Below are 18,389 nucleotides of genomic sequence, written 5' to 3'. Positions count from 1 at the left end.
CTCGTGGGGTAAGGATGATTCTGAGAAAGGTGAGGGATCAGCCCAAAATTACACGGGAGGAGTTTGTTAATGATCTCAAGGGAGCTGGGACCACAGTCACCAAGGAAACCATTGGTAACACACTTTGCTGTAATGGACTGAGATCCTGCAGTGCCCGCAAGGTCCCCCTGCTCAAGAAGGCACGTGTACAGGCCCGTCTGAAGTTTGCCAATGAACACCTGAATGATTCAGAGAAGGCTTGGGAGAATGTGATGTGGTCGTCATGTTTCTCTGCTAAGGGTACAGGAAGACTTCACCGCATTGAAGGGCCGATGAACGGGGCCGATGAACGGGGCCATGTACCGTGGCATCTTGGCTGAGAACCTCCCGGCCTCGGCCAGAACACTGAAGATGGGCCGTGGATCGGTCTTCCAGCATGACAATGACCCAAAACATACGGCCAAGGCAACAAAGGAGTGGCTCAAGAAGAAGCCCATTAAGATCCTGGAGTGGCCTAGCCAGTCTCCGGACCTTAATCCCATAGAAAATCTGTGGAGGGAGCTGAAACTTCGAGTTGCTAAGCAACAGCCTCGAAACCTTCAGGATTTGGAGAGTGTCTGTAAAGAGGAGTGGACCAAAATCCCTCCTGAGATGTGCGCAAACCTGCTGACCAACTAAAAGAAAAAAGGGTTTCTCCAGTACTAAGTCACGTTTTGCTTGAGGATCAAATACTTATTTTATTCAATCAAATACAAATTAATTTACTACCTTTATTTAATGTTTTTTTTCTGTATTTTTTTTTGTTGATATTCTGTCTCTCTGTTAAAATAAACCTACAATAAAAATTATGGACTGTTCATGTCTTTGTAAGGGGGTAAACTTACAAAATTAGCAGGGGATTAAATAATTACTTCCTCCACTGTACATGTTCCATGAGAAAGTCAACAGTAATTAGAATAATTAACGACTTGTAATCGTTTTCACTTTTGACTGTACAATACATCTGTGAAATGGGGTTCGTTAAAACTGTTTTTCTGAAGTAAAGCACAGGATAATTTGCATAAAAATACCAAGGTACTTCCCAACCTTGAGTGCATGGCGTCTCCTGGTCCAGTAAAGTCTCACAGCATGAATAAAACAAACACATCATGTGTGTAAAATTAGTTTTCTACTGTTTTATAAAATATTTCTAATAATTCAAGTATTATTTAACTTATACCAGTGGGGTGCAGTTCAGTTTAAATGTGTCCCAGTTAGCTTTGGCAGAATCAGTGTGAGGTTAAACATTTAACTCTCAACATACAGGCCACGTCCTTAACAGCAGTTCTCGTCTTCAGGTCAACATCCAGCCACGAGCTGGCAGGTGGTCCAGTCTTTAACTAGTCTCTGAAAGCAGCATAAGTTTCTGGAATCGATGGCTGATCTCTGCAGGCCCCAAAGACACCATCATCTCGGCTACACTGGGACCTTGCTGCAGATCAGAGGAAGAAGATCAGTGGTCAGTGAAGTTATGCGTGTCGAACCAGACAAGTAATGCAACAGACAGTAAAGTGCAATCAGAAACAACTTCCTCTTTCCATATCCCTGCAGGGTTACTGTGGTGGCATTTCTCCGGCTTCAGTCATTACTAACATTTTAAAAATCTATTTTAGAGTTTACCTCGTCATGCCATGGATGGAAATTGAAAAAAAAAAAAAGGGACACTTGAAATTTTAACAGTCCAGCAGCAGGAACTTCTGAGTCTTTTTGTGATTATTGAAACCAAAAAAAATGACTGAATTTGCTGAGGTCACATTCGAAAGATACAACTGCAGAAATGAAAGTTGCAATGGAGCTGTAAAAAAAGATCAGGTGATGTAATTAGTTCCTCAAAGTTAAAATTATACTGAAATATCATAGTGCAGGTGATGTTCTTGAGTCAGTATTTAAAGACCAGTCAAAGACAAACATGTTCTTCTTTGTTTGATTTGTTTACTCAGAGCAGTCGACGTCAGTGAGACTCCCTGAAAGGCTGTGATTCCACTTTAGTCATATCACATCCAGTGGTTTGGATTGGACTGTTCATTTATTTATTTATATTCATATAATCTAGGAAAAGTATGATGAGTGACTAAAGTCATTGTCAGGATTAGACATAACTGCAAATTGTATTGTGAATAATGTAAAAAAAAAAAATAAAAAAAAAAAAAGCAATAAAAAGGACTTTTAGAACAACAGTTGCGGGAGGGTTTCCTGCAGCCGTGTTTCTGCAGAGTCCGCCTGCACACATTTAGTGAATGACCACCTCCACTAAAGCCCAGCACAGAATACTTCACTTTTACCATGATTAGCCTGTCCGAGACCAATTTTTGTGAAACAGAAACTCTTGTGCTGTCGAAGAATTGGCTCATCAGAATAAGTTATGTAGGTCACGCAATTTTGAAAAGCACCTCGACGCGGTTCTAGCTGGAGATTAACAAGTGGGCAGTTTTTTGCTGCATATCACAATCTAGTTTGTGAATGTCTCCAGGTTTTGCTCCAAGATGAAAGAAAGGAGCCTGAGGAGGATCAGGATTGACTGATTCATCAGGCTTAAACATCATACGTTCACTTATCTTTTTTTTTTTTTTTTTTTTTTTTGTCAGTCAGGAAATGTTGAAGGCAAACGGCTCAGTCAGTCACACACAGCTGGAGATGTGTGAAGAATGACTCAGCACACAAGCAGCAGCTGCTGAAGCTCTAGGTTAAAGGATGAGTCTGGTGATTTTCAACATTTGTCAACAAATCCCATCAAAACACTTAAACAGCAATAAATGTATCCACTAACTAGTACTGTGTGTATCCACAATCTGATTTAGCTTATTCCCCTGTGCCATAGAGCTCCCTTGTTTTCCCTTGATCAATATGAGGAGTATGTATGTCTGACGCACAAGAAGAAACTGTCGAATGTGATGGATTTGTGTAAGAGCTGGAGTAATCAGAAGAGGAGATACAACAGAGACGTGATAAGAGGGCGACAGGGAACACCGATGTTTCCTCATCGACCGATAGCGAGCGAGGCATTTCGCACCCCGAACAGAACTACGGGAGACTGGTGGAGCAGCTGCAGTCAGTGCTCAGAAATATGAACTGAGGCAGAATCTAGATGCTGCAATGAGTGGGACATTCAAGCCCAGAGTGTTGGACACTTTCCTCAGGGGGCAGAAAATAAACTGACAGCATCACACGGTCTGGACATTCCTACACACCAATTCAATTTCTAATGCCAACTTCACAAATAATAACGCTCACAGCGATTGTTCACATGCACAGTGCCCTCTGCATTACAAGAGCTACTCTCAAGACACTGTGAAAGACGTCGCTGTTATTAGTCTGTGGAGCTGTTTCTAAATAAACACAGTGCCCGTATTTTTCATGATGAAGAAACAGTCACCCAGTGCATGTTTTAATTTAATGATGTGTTTAAATAGACAACAAGGCAGCAGTGTGGCGCAGAGGAGTAAGCTAAGGTTCTGGATGCACACACAATACTTGTTATTAGGATAATATTCATTGTTGTTTTCGTGGGATTTATTGACAATAATCAAAATGTGGAACATGGCTGGCCTTATTCTTTAAAGTTAGTTTGAAGTTCAACACCTCCGGCCTCTACCAAACCAGTTTCAGACAGGAAACCCTGTGGATTTTACATCACCACCAGTCATGAAAATGAACATGTTGTCTTGAGATACCTGCAGACCGCTGAGAGTCAGACGTAATAGCTTCATCACTTCTCTGTACTTTGTGGCTTTCGTCTGTTTAGCCAGAGTCTTCAGATCTTTACTGAGCTGATCCACCGTCAGCTCCTCACCTCGCTCCTCTATCAATCTAAATGCACAGACACAGAAATGCTCATAATCCTGCTCAAACTGTGGGTGTAAAGTAAAGTGAAAACAGTTAGTGTTAATAATACTACATACTTTAACACTAATGAGGCAATGTGCTGGGCTTCTGCAGTGAGTGCTGCCACCTGCTGGCTGGAGACAGAAGGACGCACCCATAGGTAGGAATAATCAGGACTCACAAGCTCCTTCAGGGAGGATATGTGACCCTGTCAAGACGGGAAGAGAATAGTTTCAGTATTACAGACAGACAGGAGAGCAGTACTGACAAAGAAGAGATGTAGTTTGTTTTCATCAGCTGCATTTAGGCTCAAAATGCTGAGTAAGCAAACACACTAACTAACATTTAGCACGGTGAGGGCGTGGTGTGTATGTTTTGAAACATGCAGACACATTTGTAAGTATGCTCTTAAGGTTACCTTGCGAAGCTGCAGCACCCGCCTGATATAATCCTCATGTAGGACTTCATCCTCCTGGATCTCTGCTGCGTAGGCCTGCTGGATTTGCTCCTGCAGATCTTTTATCAGCAGAATGCACTGGTCCTCGTCTTCGATACGCTGCTGCAGGTGGATTCTGTCGCAACCGGACACATTACAGATATACAGATATGAACTGTAACTTTTATAACTTAAAAAGAACAAACAATTTGACCACATGCAGTTTGGTTGAACCACAAAAAGCTAAATTTACTTCAACAAGACATGCTAGCAGCCTTGTGAGGCTGTAGAGCTCAAAGACACAATTGTTGGATTGAGGGACAACTTTGCAGATTTTAGATCCTTAACTTTGACCTCAGGAAAGACTGTGGGGTGACTGCAACTAAAAGGGTTTATCCTCTGTACAGCAGCAGTTTAGGATATCTAGTACTCAGTTCTGCATTTATAGCATTAGCCTGTCATCATTAAAGTTAACACTGAGCTCAAATTACAGCAGAGGTAGACCAGAATTTAATCATTAGGTTCTGAAGCATCTTGTCCCGAGCTTTATTCTTGGACAAGGGGTTTCGGGCAGCTCTGCTAATACTGGATGTAATTTATCTAATAAACTACTAACAATGCTTCAGTAAAAAAAGCTTTTATATACTGTGATGGAATAAAACACTGTGATAAAGTTATTACAAAGTGCTGCCGAGTGGTCAGTCCAAGTATACACAATGTTCACTTTAGGACCAGATGAGGCCTCAGTGACAGAGACAGAGAGACAGTTGAAGAAAAAGAAGAAAGAAACAGACAAAAAAAGACAGGAATACAGGGAAGGACAGAGTTTTGACTTACCTGTTGAACTCTGGTAGTTTCTCCAGGTCTAACAAGGCCGAATGAGTTGTGATCTTTGAAGGATTAAACTCAGATATCAGCTCAGCTATCCTCCTCCCAATTCGATTGGCTGTAAGGCAACATGATATTAATAAATAACAATAAATATTCAGAGCTGATTTCACACAGTTTTTTTTTCTTTTTAATCACTATCTCCAGGTTCAATCTTAAATACAATTTAAGCATCCAAATAAATGTAATTTTATAGTCACTAATTCATCGTGTTCTTGTCTCTTTATCCTCCCTCTCTGATAACTTCTCCTTCACTCACTGTTGAATCCAGATCCACAGTTGGTGGTGATATCCAGCAGAGCCTCCGGCAGGATCCCGTCTCTCTGGAAGCTCTGGATGAATATATCCCCCTGCCTCTTGGACAGCTTACTACCGTCTTTGTTCATCAGGAGCGGCAGATGTCCAAAGGTGGGTGGTTTCCATCCGAGGGCTTGATACATGAGGAGATGTTTGGAGGTGGAGATGAGCCACTCAGACCCCCGCAGAACATGGCTGATCTTCATGTAATGATCATCTACTATGTTAGCGAGGTGATAGGTGGGAAACCCATCTGCTTTGATCACCACAGGGTCCCCCTCCACCTAGAGGCGAGGACAGAGGGTAGGAAAAGCTAAATTAAAAAAAGACAAACTTATTCTCAGACGCATTAGTCTTAAACTAAAACTCTTGTTAAATCATGATGCAACATCAGAGATCCTGGATTAAAATTAAATAAAAATTAAATTAATGGCAATAAATTTAACGGCAATTAAAAGTAATCTGAGAAAGTGGGGAAGTAATAGTCATCACACCTCATTTGATGCGTTACTCTATCCTACATCATTTAGTGTGTGTCCCACTGAATCAAAGAGACGAGGGACTACAGACATTTCAGGTGCTGCACATTCAAAACAGTGCAATCATCAGAAACCCGACCTGGGCCACTTCATGACGATTCCATCCAAAGATCAGGTCCTGAAACGGCTCGACGCCCTCTTCCAAACGAAACCTGATCACATGCGACGTTCCTTGAGCCAGCTTCTCCTGGACCTGGTCGGCCCGAAGGTGACGACACCTGTTGTCATATCTGCAGGGAAAGAGAAACACAGCCAATGTTTTAAATCTGACAAAACCATCCTGAAGTCTTGGTTGCATGTTATCTAACTCTGCGAGAATATGTTTGTTCACGGTATTTAGTCACCTTGGAGTCTGTCCGCTCCTCAAAGCTTCTTTTTTGAGCAGTTCCAGTCTCTGTGGGCTGCAGAAACAGTAGTAGGCGTGACCACTCTTGACAAGCTGCTGGGCTGTCTGACTGTACAGGTCTAATCTCTGAGACTGAAGGTATGGACCCACCGGCCCGCCTCGACGGGGACTCTCATCTGGAGGTATACCTGGCAGACGTGGAAATGGTGGCATTAAATTAATAAACCTTTATAATATATAGATTATTATTATATACAGACAAAACATCTGATGATCTTAATAGCGATTATCTACAATAAATAAAATCTGCAGTCATAATTCACAACCACAGCGCTTCCTACCGGCCCACTCCAGCATGTCCTCTATGGACTCTGCTGCTCCTGGTACCAGTCTGCTCTGATCCGTGTCCTCCAGCCGCAGGATGAACGCGCCTCCATACTTCTTTGCAAAGATGTAATTGTAGAGAGCAGTTCGGAGGCCTCCGAGGTGCAGGAAGCCTGCAGCACAAAGCAATGTATTGTTAGTGTGTGTATTGTTAACATCAAACCCCCAAATACAAATAGATATCTAAAAGAGGCTGGTTTTCACATGCAGGACAAAGAGAAATATTTTCACATGAACTGAATAGGGCTTGTTCACTTGACTTATCATAGTTGGAAAAGGAAGGGAAAAGTAGCTGTACTAAAAACATTAAGAATCTCTCCCTTAACTAAAACATCACAGTAAGGTTTGACAGTGAGTCAGCATTTGTCTCTTTGTTTTCTGTCTCACTGTAGCCCTTCTTCATCTCTCTGTGGTAGATTTGTGTCCCTCTGTAGTCGTTTCGCATCACTTTTTTAGTAATTTTCCTTCTGTTTTTAATCATTTTGTGTTTCGTTTTGATTTGAGGTCTGTGTGGTCCATTTATGTTTTTGATGAAAGCAAACTTAAACAGATCTAGACAGAACAATAAGTTCCGCTACGCTGTGAGGACCTTACCTGTGGGACTGGGTGCAAACCTGACCCTCACCTCCCCGTGAACCGTGGAGCAGCATCTTCTGACAGCGGCGTGCGACTGCAGTTCACCCCGCCACCTGTTTCTGACGCACTGGAAACCTCTGGGAGTGAGCACGCTGTTCAGGTAACACCGCTGACATGACCTCAGCCACAACGACATGATGACAGAAGGTCTCTGGGTGTTCTACCGAGAAGACACGCGCTTTAACGGTCACACCGGTGACGTGACGGGCACCATGCGACGGTTACCGAAACTGCATTTCAACAGACGACAACAAGACAGTAAAAACTAAACGCTATTACTGCAAAAGGCTTCACATCACAGGTGCAAATGATTGGGTCACACATGTTTATAGTCCATTGAATAATTTCATCCTTCGTCGAAACAAGACCGGAAGAAGAATTCAGCAGCCACGAAGCGCATACTGCCACCTAGCGGAGAGTGTTATTATTTCTACAGATTTAATTATACTACTGGGTAAAGATAGACTTCACACACTTAATTGATGACTTTAAATTATATTTTTTAAAGTGTCTTGAATATTAAAAGTGTCTTAAATAAAATAAGAAAAAGAATGTCTCAGTTTGCAGTTTCTTTTTTTGGTGCCTTTTGTTTTTGTAGCTTGTAGCCAACTTGCTGCCAATGATCTCAAAAATCAATCTCTTAGTCACTGAGAATATTCAGTCTCTGAAAATAAACTGTGAATAAAAAAGCTGCATAATGTCTTCTGTGGCTCTGGAGAGAGCTTTATCAAGCCCCCCTTGATAATATCACAGTGATGCCATTAAACATTATCTTAGTTACATATTTTACAAACTGGAGAGGATCAAGGGGCTGGCTGGAGCAGGTGAAGTGTAGCACGGAGTAGAGGCCTGAGAAGAAACCTAAAGGAGAAGACTTACATCTGACGATCATTAAGACAGGCGATCAAACTAACTTGCCACAAGGTGTAGAGTGGGAGGTGACTTAAGACCTCAGGCCGGAAGCTGGTGGACCACAAGGTCAGACCCACAGTAAAGAAAACAAAATAACTTGACGAGCTGACAAAGGGTGGCAGGAAACACCACTTTAAGTTGTGTGATAGCAGAGGCAGTTGAGGGAAATGTCATAGGATACAGAGCTGGAAGGAAAACACTGCAAAAACAAGGTTCTTGCCAAGTCACTTGATCACATGAGTTATTTCTTTTATAAACAATACATTTTCTGCTGTAGCGATTTTTAGGAAATTAGTGTCAGTTTCTTTACATACAGTAATACAATACTGCAATATCACTATCTTCTTCTCCGTGTGCAGATGACCACGGTGAGCCAAGCCAAGCTGAAATTTCAAATTTGTTGAACTTTGACCACTGCTTTAATGAACAGAAAAAGAATTAGCCCACTTGTACTTCTAAATTGTTACAAAAGTGTATCTCCCTAAATACCTAACTATTCCTACTCCGGAAGTTGGAGATCTCCAATTTACACACACAAATACACACACAAAAAGGTAAAACACGTTGGTTACATTTGTTTAATATTCTTTCAAAGATAATATTTTTGGCTTGTAATTTCTAAACAATTATAATAAATCTTAAAGTTCTTAAAGGATTCTTTTAAAGTCATAATAGATCAGATGGCATCTGAAACACTGTGGCACTGAATAACCTTTAATATATCAATAATACGCCATCTGTTGCGATTGTAAACATACTGGTATTACCAGTTCTCCTTGATCAAATTGTGAATAAACTTCAGTTTACCTAAACCTTTTTAGTAATCCATTCCCTGTAATATGATTTATGGCTGGGGCTCTGTACACTGGAAGAGTCAGTCAACCTTTATGCCGAATGAATCACTAATACTGAATTCAGTTTGTTTGAAGATTATTAGCAAACCAGTTTAACCTGATGTGTGTGTGCATGCCAGGGTATGTGTGTTTGTGTGTTCTTGAGAGTGTGTGGCCACACGCACACATGAATGCCAACGTCTCTCCATTTTAAGAATAGCATGTGATGTTTGCGGTCCACTTTTAGATTTTAAAGTAATTTCTTGCTCATTATTTGAAGTTTTATGTCTAATTCTAGGGATTAAAACCGACTGACAAACCTTTGAAGCCCTAAAAGAGATATTTCATTGCGGTGGAAGTGTTTATAGTCAATTCTTACTCTGGTAAAGACATCATTACTGGGTTGGATGTGATGTAACCACAGAAAAGGAAGAGTTTCTGTGACAAGCTGTTTAAAGTTGAAAACAAATCTATATTTAACCCATGTGATCTCTAAGTTAAACACTACATGATTGGCTCTCTCAAATTTCAAGTCCAAATTGCTGTATTATTAACAAAGCTAGAGGCTTATATATCCAAAAACAAATATTAGGGAGGTGGAACCTGCTGAACATGGATCAGGTGTAACTTTATACTTTGTGTCTAACTTTCTTTCACATTGGCACAAAAGCTGAGCATATATGTAGCCTACACACCTAAGTACATAATGTATACCTAAATGCAGCAGTTGCTGTATAGTGCACGCCTAAAGCAGAAGAGCCAGCATTACCTGTGTTGTCGTCACAAGAAAACACACCCTTCAACAGTTCACTGGTACACCTGTGTCTCAGGTGTCAGGAGAGAGTGTCTAACCAGCAGGTACTTTACAGCGCCTGACGGACTCCAGCCACAAACAAGATTTGGTAAGAGATTCAGTTTTTATGTGTCATGTTGTTATGTTATTTTATATCCAGGCGAAATCTGTCACTGCATCCTAGAGGATCACATCACCATCTTGTTATCCTGTCTCTACATGTGCTTATCATGGATGGATCTACTCATGTAGAACAAATGCTAATGTGTTAATGGTTTATACAAGCAGGTTTTACAAACAGATAAGGTTGAAAATCACTCACAAGTGATCACCTAAAGTACCATAATCTGGCCTCTTTTTTTTTTGTTGTATGAGTGTGCAGCTCTGGCAACAACGTGCCGTTTGGGGATTTCAGCTGTGGGAATAAGTTCTGTCTCATTAAACTGGGTTGGAGAGTGTTCAAGCTTATAAGGAGATGCACTCTCCTTATAATACAATATACATGTGACTTTCTCAATAACCATTAGAACAAAGAATAATAAATGTATTACAGATTATTCAGATGATTAAATCACTGGCTTGAAACTGCAAGAGACCAAATGAGTGATGGAAGAAGTGTCCAGATCATTTACTAAATGCAAAAAAAAAAGAAGTTAACTCTTACATTTAAAGATTTCACTGAGGTAAAAGTGCAAAAGCAGTAGCAACAAAATATGAAGTATTAAGAATCAAGTGTAAGATTATAATCTTATTACTTTTGTTTGTAACTCGAGCTGTACAGAATTAGCATCAGATTTTTGATTGTATGACTAATTGTTAAGCGACTGTAAGTCACAAAATCTAAATGTTGTGGAGTAAAAATTGAAATATTTACTCCTGAAATGCAGTGAAGCAGAAGTAAAAAGTAGGATCAAATAGAAATTCTCAAGCAAAGTACCTCACAACTGTCGTTATTTGCAGTCCTTGAGTAGATATGCTTTGTCCTGTGGTGCCAGGAATTGGAATAAGTTGCTTTTGCACCACAAAACACCAAAACAAAACAAAGTAACTGCACCATCATTTTCTTTTCTTACAATTTTCCTTTCTTACTTTTCTTTCAAATTTCAAAAGTTCTAAACTAAAAGTGACCTTTAACATTGATACAGGAAACAAAAATTATTAAAAATTAAAGGACTGATAATCTTTACTGAGTGATCAACTAGTTTTTATTTTATTTTGTCTAAACTTAATTTTTTTTTTTTTTACATCCTCTTACGTAATAAAAATAATAAAATACTGAGAGAAATTTATGGCGATATTCAACTGATTGCTGATGATATGAGAGAGTGGAGTGATTCGTGGTCGAGCAGTAGTCAATTTTTACAATACGACACCTTTACAGGATCATCAACCATTTTGTCCAATGAATTTTCACACTACTTCTGTTAATCTCCAGCTTTGGTAACAGCAAATTATCCAAATATAATCTAAACAGTGTTTGTCTTTCACCTGCCAGAGTTACGAATGGGCGCGGAGGATGAATGAGCCTGAACAAACACTTAAACTTTAACCAAATATTTATTTTAATACAAGAGCTTACAGTATGTTGCAATACATAACACAGATTCAACTGGGTGAAAGTGTTGAGAGGAAACTCATCAGTGTGTGCGTGATTTTGTGTGTAGCTGTAGCAGTAGTAAATAATTTGTAAAACAAGAATATAATTTCTTATATATTGCAAACAAATAACTCTCTGATGATCATCTGAATAAATCGATGAATAAAAACCTGCTACAAAAAATATTCACCTCTTAACACACAGCCTAATTTTCTGCCTGAGGGCCCCTCCCCTTGAAACTGAGATGATGCAGCTCAAAGAGTTTATCCTTAAAATTTGAAATTGAAAGAATAAATCTGTTCACACATACATTGTGGGGACCCACCTACTGTTTGTTCATTAATAGATTTATATGTTTGGAAAATACCCACTTGATGTGACTAACTCACACTCTTCATAACAGATAACTCTGTCAGTATACATACAGTACAATACAGTATGGCATGTTGGTATAGTATCAAGATAGACTTGAAAAAATCTCCTTCATGACTTAGGTGTTGGTTGGGGTTCGACATGTTGTAGTTATAGTTAAAGTTAGGGTTAGTTAGGATGACATTAAGTTTTCCAAGTGACAAAAAAAATGTGTGTGTGCGTGTGTGTGTGTGTGTGTATTAAAAAGAAAGCAAAGTAAGGAAAACAATCAGTGCATTAGTTGTTATCACTTTACCATGACAGATGCTTAGAGAAGTGACCTAACAACTTCTAGCAGCATTTTATAGAATATATATTTTTTCAACCATGGTTATGTGCTCCTTGGCTGTGTTCATTGTTCTGAGGTAAAGGGTGTAGGGTTTCAGCATTCTTTCCTCTGAAGCATCTATTGTCTCATCACTTTTGTACCGCTATGTTAAAGGTCACTTTGTGCCACTGACTGTAAGATATCTAACAGCCACTCCCAGATTATTATCTGTTGTCAAAAGGCTCCGAGCTTTAATGCACAAAGTGCATGAGTGTTAAACAGTGTTGACAGCGACTAGACAACAATGGACTAAAAACGTGTTTTAAAAAAAGAAAGGAATCTTACTTATGTAATATATTAAACTCTGTCATAATTTCAAAGGAGCAAAAAGTGGAATACCTCTTTGATAATGATTACATGAAATCAATTATTTCATACTGTGTTCGTTGTTTACATATGATTTTTTTTACTTTAATATTAAGAAAGAACTATGATTTATTTTTTTTACAAACCTTGAAAACATCTCTAACTCAGGCTGCTGATCCATCTGCACCTTGTAGTGCTTGTTGGTGTAGTAGCTTACTGTGTCACCTGCTTCCTCTGATTCCCTCCCCAGTGATTTTTAACACAAAGCCCTGCCATCCCATGAGACTTGTCACATCATGAGATCACGCTACCTATTCCTACTCGTTTACCTACTGGGGAGCTGCTTGGGTAAGATCAGATTTTGCGTCTCTTCTCTGATGTATAAGTGTCAACATACAGCCAGAAAGGAAAATTCAAAGTCACCAATGAATTGATCCTACTACGTATTGTCTATGTAGCTAATATCTGATACTGCTCGCCTGGTAGTTCTGGCTCTGTGCTATAGACCTCTTTTTTTGTTCAAAAAATATTACAGATCCCATGTTGTATAAAATGAGATTTCCATGTGTTTTTTAATTTTTTTTTATTATAACGCAGGTTCAGGTTCTATATTAATACTTTGAAAATATCAAAGTGCTCAGTCCACACAGAAATGCACACATCCTGTATTTAGAAACTGAGCTCAAAACTAGCCATCAGGACTTCTGTAACTTTGTGATGTCACAACAAAGCAGTCATAGCTTTCAACCATGCCCAAAGCTTGGCCCACCTGGATCCACCATCCAACTTTGCAGGATTTGGTTTCCTGTGTTTACCTGAAATCTGTTATATTCTTATTGGATCACTCAGAAAACAGCCAGCCAATCAGCTGAGAGGCTCTGATCCTCTCTTCTGATTGATTAATTGACCTTTTGTTGCTAGAGCGCCAGAGAGAAGCCTGAGAGAGGAGATTTAAAACTACACTGAGATGGTTTTCGGAAGTTAAAACCACAAATATATCTTCTTATGGATCAACACCTCAAACAAAACACAGAAAAAGTGTAAAATGTAGGACCTGGTGATTGATAAAGACAGGGTAGGGAAGAATTGTTGGTTTTGCTCTTTTCACTGGCTTTGTGAACAATAGCAAAACTACGTAATAGCGACAGCCTTATTGTTAACAGGATAAAGATAGTCTTTACAAATCCTCTGAAAAGACCAAAATTAACAATGTGTTCATCTTTCTGTCAAAACTTTCCAAAGACTGGTCACATGCTACTATATTACAAGCATAAACAATCATTATCTCATAATACAACGCCTCATGATAGAAATAACCTAAACACTATAGGCCCAACTCTAGCCGAACTTCAGATTCTTGTGTCAGCTCTAATAATGACCTTTGTCTTCTTCTTACAGAGGCATCAAGTGCACAAAGGTAAGATCCGAAAGTTGAAATGGAAAAAACATTTTTAATACAAAAGCCAATGGTGAATAAAATTGTCTTTCCCACTTAGAAAGATTACGCCCTGTTCTAAATTAAATGAATGATAACATCTTTTGTCTTTAAATGCTTGTGTTGCTTCACCGATGGAAATTTACAGAAATGAAACCTGCACTACAGAAGAAACCTGTGGCCAGGTGAGTGAACCCGTCACACACTTAAGTATTTTACATTATTGTGAAACAAAATGCCAAAAAGAAATTCAGCCCCAGAAACAGTTCAAAATCATAAGATCTGCATCGGTTTGTTGATTAATCTGGATTTATGATCATAATCAAATCCGTCCTAAAGCTGCAGGTATGAACGTCATGTTCTGATTCTATCTGTCGATTGGAGACTATTACTCAATTACTCAGAGTGATTTCTAAATAACCGATGATAAGACAACTTCGAATGAGTTATGACGTTGCCATGGTGATTCAATGTGGATTGGGTTTTATTTTCATTGGATTTGTTTCCATTATTCAATCTAGTCACTTTCAGTGTCACTGGAGCAGCTTCAGCATTTATCATTATTTTAAAGCAGAATATTTTAAGTTGTAATTGATCTGACTCTGTGGGGAAATTACCTGAAGCACTGTGTGTAGTAGGCAGCAACTCCAAAGAATCTGGTCAGGGGCAAATGATAACAAGAGATCTCTAATAGTGGCATTAGACTGAGTGATTCAGTGTGATAACAAAGAGAGGACCACAATGGCTGCTACCACAACACGTTTTGCTTGTGACCTCAGTGTCTCAGGATTCTTGGCATAATTTGAATGCACAAAGCTGCCCAAATCACACAACAGCATCAAGATCAGTTCGAACACCAGTTATTGCACTGAGCTTGATAAAGTAAAATGTAAACAGAGTTTATCAACACATGTAGTACTTCGTGTTGTGAGCTGCGTGACAGAGACACCAACAATAGACCTGTCTGGAGTGAATACCAGTGTGTGGAAGCCTGTCATGTTGAGATTTGTCAAGATTGTTGACATGCAACTTGTTTTTCATCTTTGTCTGTTGTGTTTTTATTCGACGGTTTCTACCTCTGGTGTACAATGATTTTGCAGTTCTCATGACAAATGTACCAGCATGTCTGACGGTATGATGAGGCGATTAGCGATCAGCTTTAAAGCTGTCAGAGTTTGCTGACAGTCTCCATTCTTAGTGTTTTCATTTTCGCATCTGGTATGTGAACTTACAAAGTTACAAAGACATCAGAAACTTGTTGAAATATTCTTTAGGCCTTTTTTCACAGCTGACATCTTGACCTGTCATTGCAGGAAAAGCACAGGTGTCATTAATAGCATTAACGATGGCTTTGTTCCATTTACCTGGAACAGGTAAAGCTACATTATATATTATTAATATTATTAATCATACCTGTACTTTTCCTCAGAAAGCAAGTTATACAATGAAACTCTGAAATGTAGTGGTGCAGAAATATAAAGTAACATAAAATGGAAATACTCAAGTAAAGTACAAGTACCTCAAAATTGTAGGCTACTTAAGTACAGTAGTTAATATAAATGTGCTCAATTACTTTCCAACACTTTTAATACAATTACTTCAGCACACGTGGTTGTTAGTATTGTTCAATTACCCAACCAGGTAAAACTCTTGAAACAAAGGGTTTGTTTATTATAGAAAATATCAAAAAGGTAAAAGACTAACTCAGTTGCATCTTAAAATGAAATAATAAACTGTATATTGATGTCAAAACATATCTCTACACAACTAATCCTCCATTGTCTCACTGCTCATAACTGAGCACCAGTGTTTGCTAAATTAGATAATATAGGACCATGACATTATATATTGATAATGAAATGACAAACCAACACTATAACGAAAGGGCGCACTATAAGCTAGCTAACATTAGTTAGCTAAACTGTAACTTAAGGCTAAAGTTAGAAACTAGCTAACATTAGCGTTCATTCATAGATACTTCACACAGTCTAATTCAGAAACTCTGAAGGTAAGAAAGTGAAGTGTATTAAACAAGCTAGATAATTAGCTACTGCTCCAACCAACAGTGTCTAACGCAGAGATTTAAAGACGTGAGTCATTGATAGAATGAGGCAGAGCAGACTTTAAGCTAACGCCAACGTTAAGAAATGGTATGGTCCACTTTAGGGGTGTCTAAAATCGTATTACAAGAGTCTTCCAAGCATGAATATGGGAAATAAATATTTTAATTACAATTACAGGTAAGAAGGGTATATACACGTCTCAACCCCCCTGAACTGTTGATTTTACCTATACTGGGGGGGGTCTAAGTCTTAATCAGGGGGGTCATACCCTCTCAATCCCCCCGTAGTTTGAACCCTGCTTTGCCTGCTCTGACAAGTCAAACTGTCAGCAAGCTTGATCACAGGAATTCAAATACCGGTACTATAAGGGGGATTAGTTGTTAGGTGTGTCTGTTTCATGCCTCTCAGGTCCTGTTTTATTGTGCTATTGTCCGTGGGAATTGAAATGATTATGTTGCGAATTAATTATACTTCTAAGTTAATATGCTTAGTAAATATTAAATGTGGCTAGCTAGCTTAAAGAGGTTAATTACACATGTTAACTAGTTCACTACCCGCATCTATGTTCTTAGTAGTAGTAGATATACAGCATGTGCTTTAATTTATTTGACACTCATAATGGCCTTATGGCCCATATATGGGCTAGAACCAACATTCAGCCACAGTCTTCCCTGGCTTGTTGAAACCAACTGATAGAATTTGTTCCCTCGCTGATTTCTCATTGTGAAGCAGATTTGTACAAGTTCATGGATATTGTTTGTATATGTTTATATAAAAAGGAAACCCTGGCTGCAAACACCTTGGGTCACCATGGGCCAAATGCAAGTGCTGCTAATGTGGAACTAAGTCACTGCCTGAATGAGCAAAATCTATCACAAAAAAAAATCAAATGTGGACAAATTTGAAATTTGGTAATTTGGTTTGTATGAGCCAGATGAGTACACGATCAGGCAATCTGCCACAATCAGTCTTAGCTTCATGGAAACTTAATGTTATAAAATAGCACATTTCAATCCCATGTTATGAGCTCATTGTCAGCTCAGTAGTTATGAGCTTTGGTGTAGTTTCTGTTTGTAAATGTTTTCAATAAAAAAACAAAAATCTAAAATATCTTTGAAAAGAAGCTGCATATCCCCCCTAATACATAGGATTTGCTATTTGCTTTACAATATCATATTGTTTATTTATTGTTCAAGTTCTCCTCTTGTCGTTCATTCCAAGGTGCCAGATTCAACCTCGCACTTCCTCCAGTGTGTGGGATTACCATCGACAGACACAGGGAGAGAACACATGCGGAGGCTGAAAGGCATGCTTGAGGCAACAATGGATGTGTACACCTTCATGGTACGGCTCAATGTTAGGAGCAGCACAGGAATGTGCAAGTAGACATGCAACAGGAGGAATGTTGCCACGATTTCCAACCTGACCAGTTAGTGCTGTAATGCTGTCTCACAGATCAGTAGTGCAGTGACTGTGAGTCTTCTGGAAAGACTATTGTGGTACTGAAGGTTAAATGTCACATGTTTTTGCCTACGTGTTTTAGTAGCTTTTCAAGGGAACACATTTATCTACATAACATAAAAAAATCAACTGTCTTTCTACCCCACATACTGATTGTTTTTTATTACATCCCTCCACCTCCACCATCACAGAGGTCCAGCATGACAGGAGTGCCATTTCTCAGCCTGCAGGGGGCACTGGACTTGAAGCCTGGTGCAGACCCCCTCCAGAATGAAGCCCTGGTCCAGATGTGGCTGGAAGTGAAGATAAAACCGCTGCTTAAATCCATCAGCAAACACTTCCTGTCCTGCCTCAGCACCAAGAACTTCAGCTGTTCCACCTACCAGACTGTGTATGTCTATTTCTGTCTCTGTCTGCCAGTGTGTTTCGGTGACCCCAGTGTCTTCTCACCATCCTATCTTTTCTTACAGGGTGAGGGAGCTCAGTCACCATTATTCTGAGATGGATCCAGTCAGACAAAAGTGGATCTACACATTCTTTATGTACCCCTTCCTGTCTGGAGACAGCGTAGCTGGTAATGCTTATAAGTCTAACTTCTAATTCTTAACTGGAAGTTATTTACAAAGAGCCTACCTCCACTGCACATTCCTCTAATGTCCTTTAATCACAGAAAATGCTCCGAAAATTTCAGATTCAAAGATTTTACTTGTCACATGCTCATTTAGTGTGTGCTTTGACGTACAGGGCCGACTGTGTTAAAAAGGCTAGTGTGAAAATAAGAATTACAATTACAATAAAAGTAAGAGTTACAAAAACAAATATGCAGAATATAAATTTGAAAAAAAAAATTCTGAATACATGTAATGTAAGTATGAAAATGCTTA

General features: G+C 39.2%; 2 protein-coding genes across 2 annotated transcripts in view; one reads left to right on the top strand and one right to left on the bottom strand.

Annotated features, from left to right (window-relative positions):
• Positions 1-757: 757 nt before the first annotated feature.
• ears2 (glutamyl-tRNA synthetase 2, mitochondrial) lies at positions 758-7,707 on the bottom strand. The gene is made up of 10 exons (XM_022738226.1): positions 7,325-7,707; positions 6,688-6,843; positions 6,345-6,534; positions 6,080-6,230; positions 5,424-5,745; positions 5,114-5,222; positions 4,259-4,412; positions 3,918-4,048; positions 3,690-3,825; positions 758-1,450 (listed from the first exon to the last, which is right to left on the bottom strand). Exons 1-10 carry the CDS (start codon positions 7,500-7,502, stop codon positions 1,355-1,357), a joined length of 1,623 nt encoding a protein of 540 aa, XP_022593947.1. The 5' UTR covers positions 7,503-7,707; the 3' UTR covers positions 758-1,354.
• A 2,236-nt stretch (positions 7,708-9,943) lies between these two features.
• The window catches only part of msln (mesothelin), a 29,628-nt gene continuing 21,182 nt past the window's right edge, over positions 9,944-18,389 (top strand). The window contains exons 1-7 of the mRNA XM_022738160.1: positions 9,944-10,013; positions 12,797-12,894; positions 13,945-13,963; positions 14,130-14,166; positions 17,266-17,388; positions 17,697-17,896; positions 17,976-18,079. Coding sequence (XP_022593881.1) covers positions 12,843-12,894; positions 13,945-13,963; positions 14,130-14,166; positions 17,266-17,388; positions 17,697-17,896; positions 17,976-18,079 — 535 coding nt within the window. The 5' untranslated portion in view covers positions 9,944-10,013; positions 12,797-12,842. The remainder of the gene's footprint in view (positions 10,014-12,796; positions 12,895-13,944; positions 13,964-14,129; positions 14,167-17,265; positions 17,389-17,696; positions 17,897-17,975; positions 18,080-18,389) is intronic.

Source organism: Seriola dumerili, unplaced genomic scaffold (assembly GCF_002260705.1).
Source record: "Seriola dumerili isolate Sdu_G_001 unplaced genomic scaffold, Sdu_1.0 BDQW01000035.1, whole genome shotgun sequence".
Lineage (NCBI taxonomy): Eukaryota > Metazoa > Chordata > Actinopteri > Carangiformes > Carangidae > Seriola > Seriola dumerili.
The sequence above is the reverse complement of the archived record's forward strand: the minus strand, read 5'-3'. Positions and strand labels throughout refer to the sequence as shown.

What these genes read in the sequence shown, in the direction of transcription:
- ears2 (XM_022738226.1), bottom strand. Translation starts at nt 7,502, where the DNA reads ATGTCGTTGTGGCTGAGGTCATGTCAGCGGTGTTACCTGAACAGCGTG. An exon ending in GTTTGCACCCAGTCCCACAG is followed by an intron (nt 6,844 to 7,324) that starts GTAAGGTCCTCA and finishes TTTGTGCTGCAG; the next exon opens with GCTTCCTGCACCTCGGAGGC. An exon ending in AGGAGCGGACAGACTCCAAG is followed by an intron (nt 6,231 to 6,344) that starts GTGACTAAATAC and finishes CTTTCCCTGCAG; the next exon opens with ATATGACAACAGGTGTCGTC.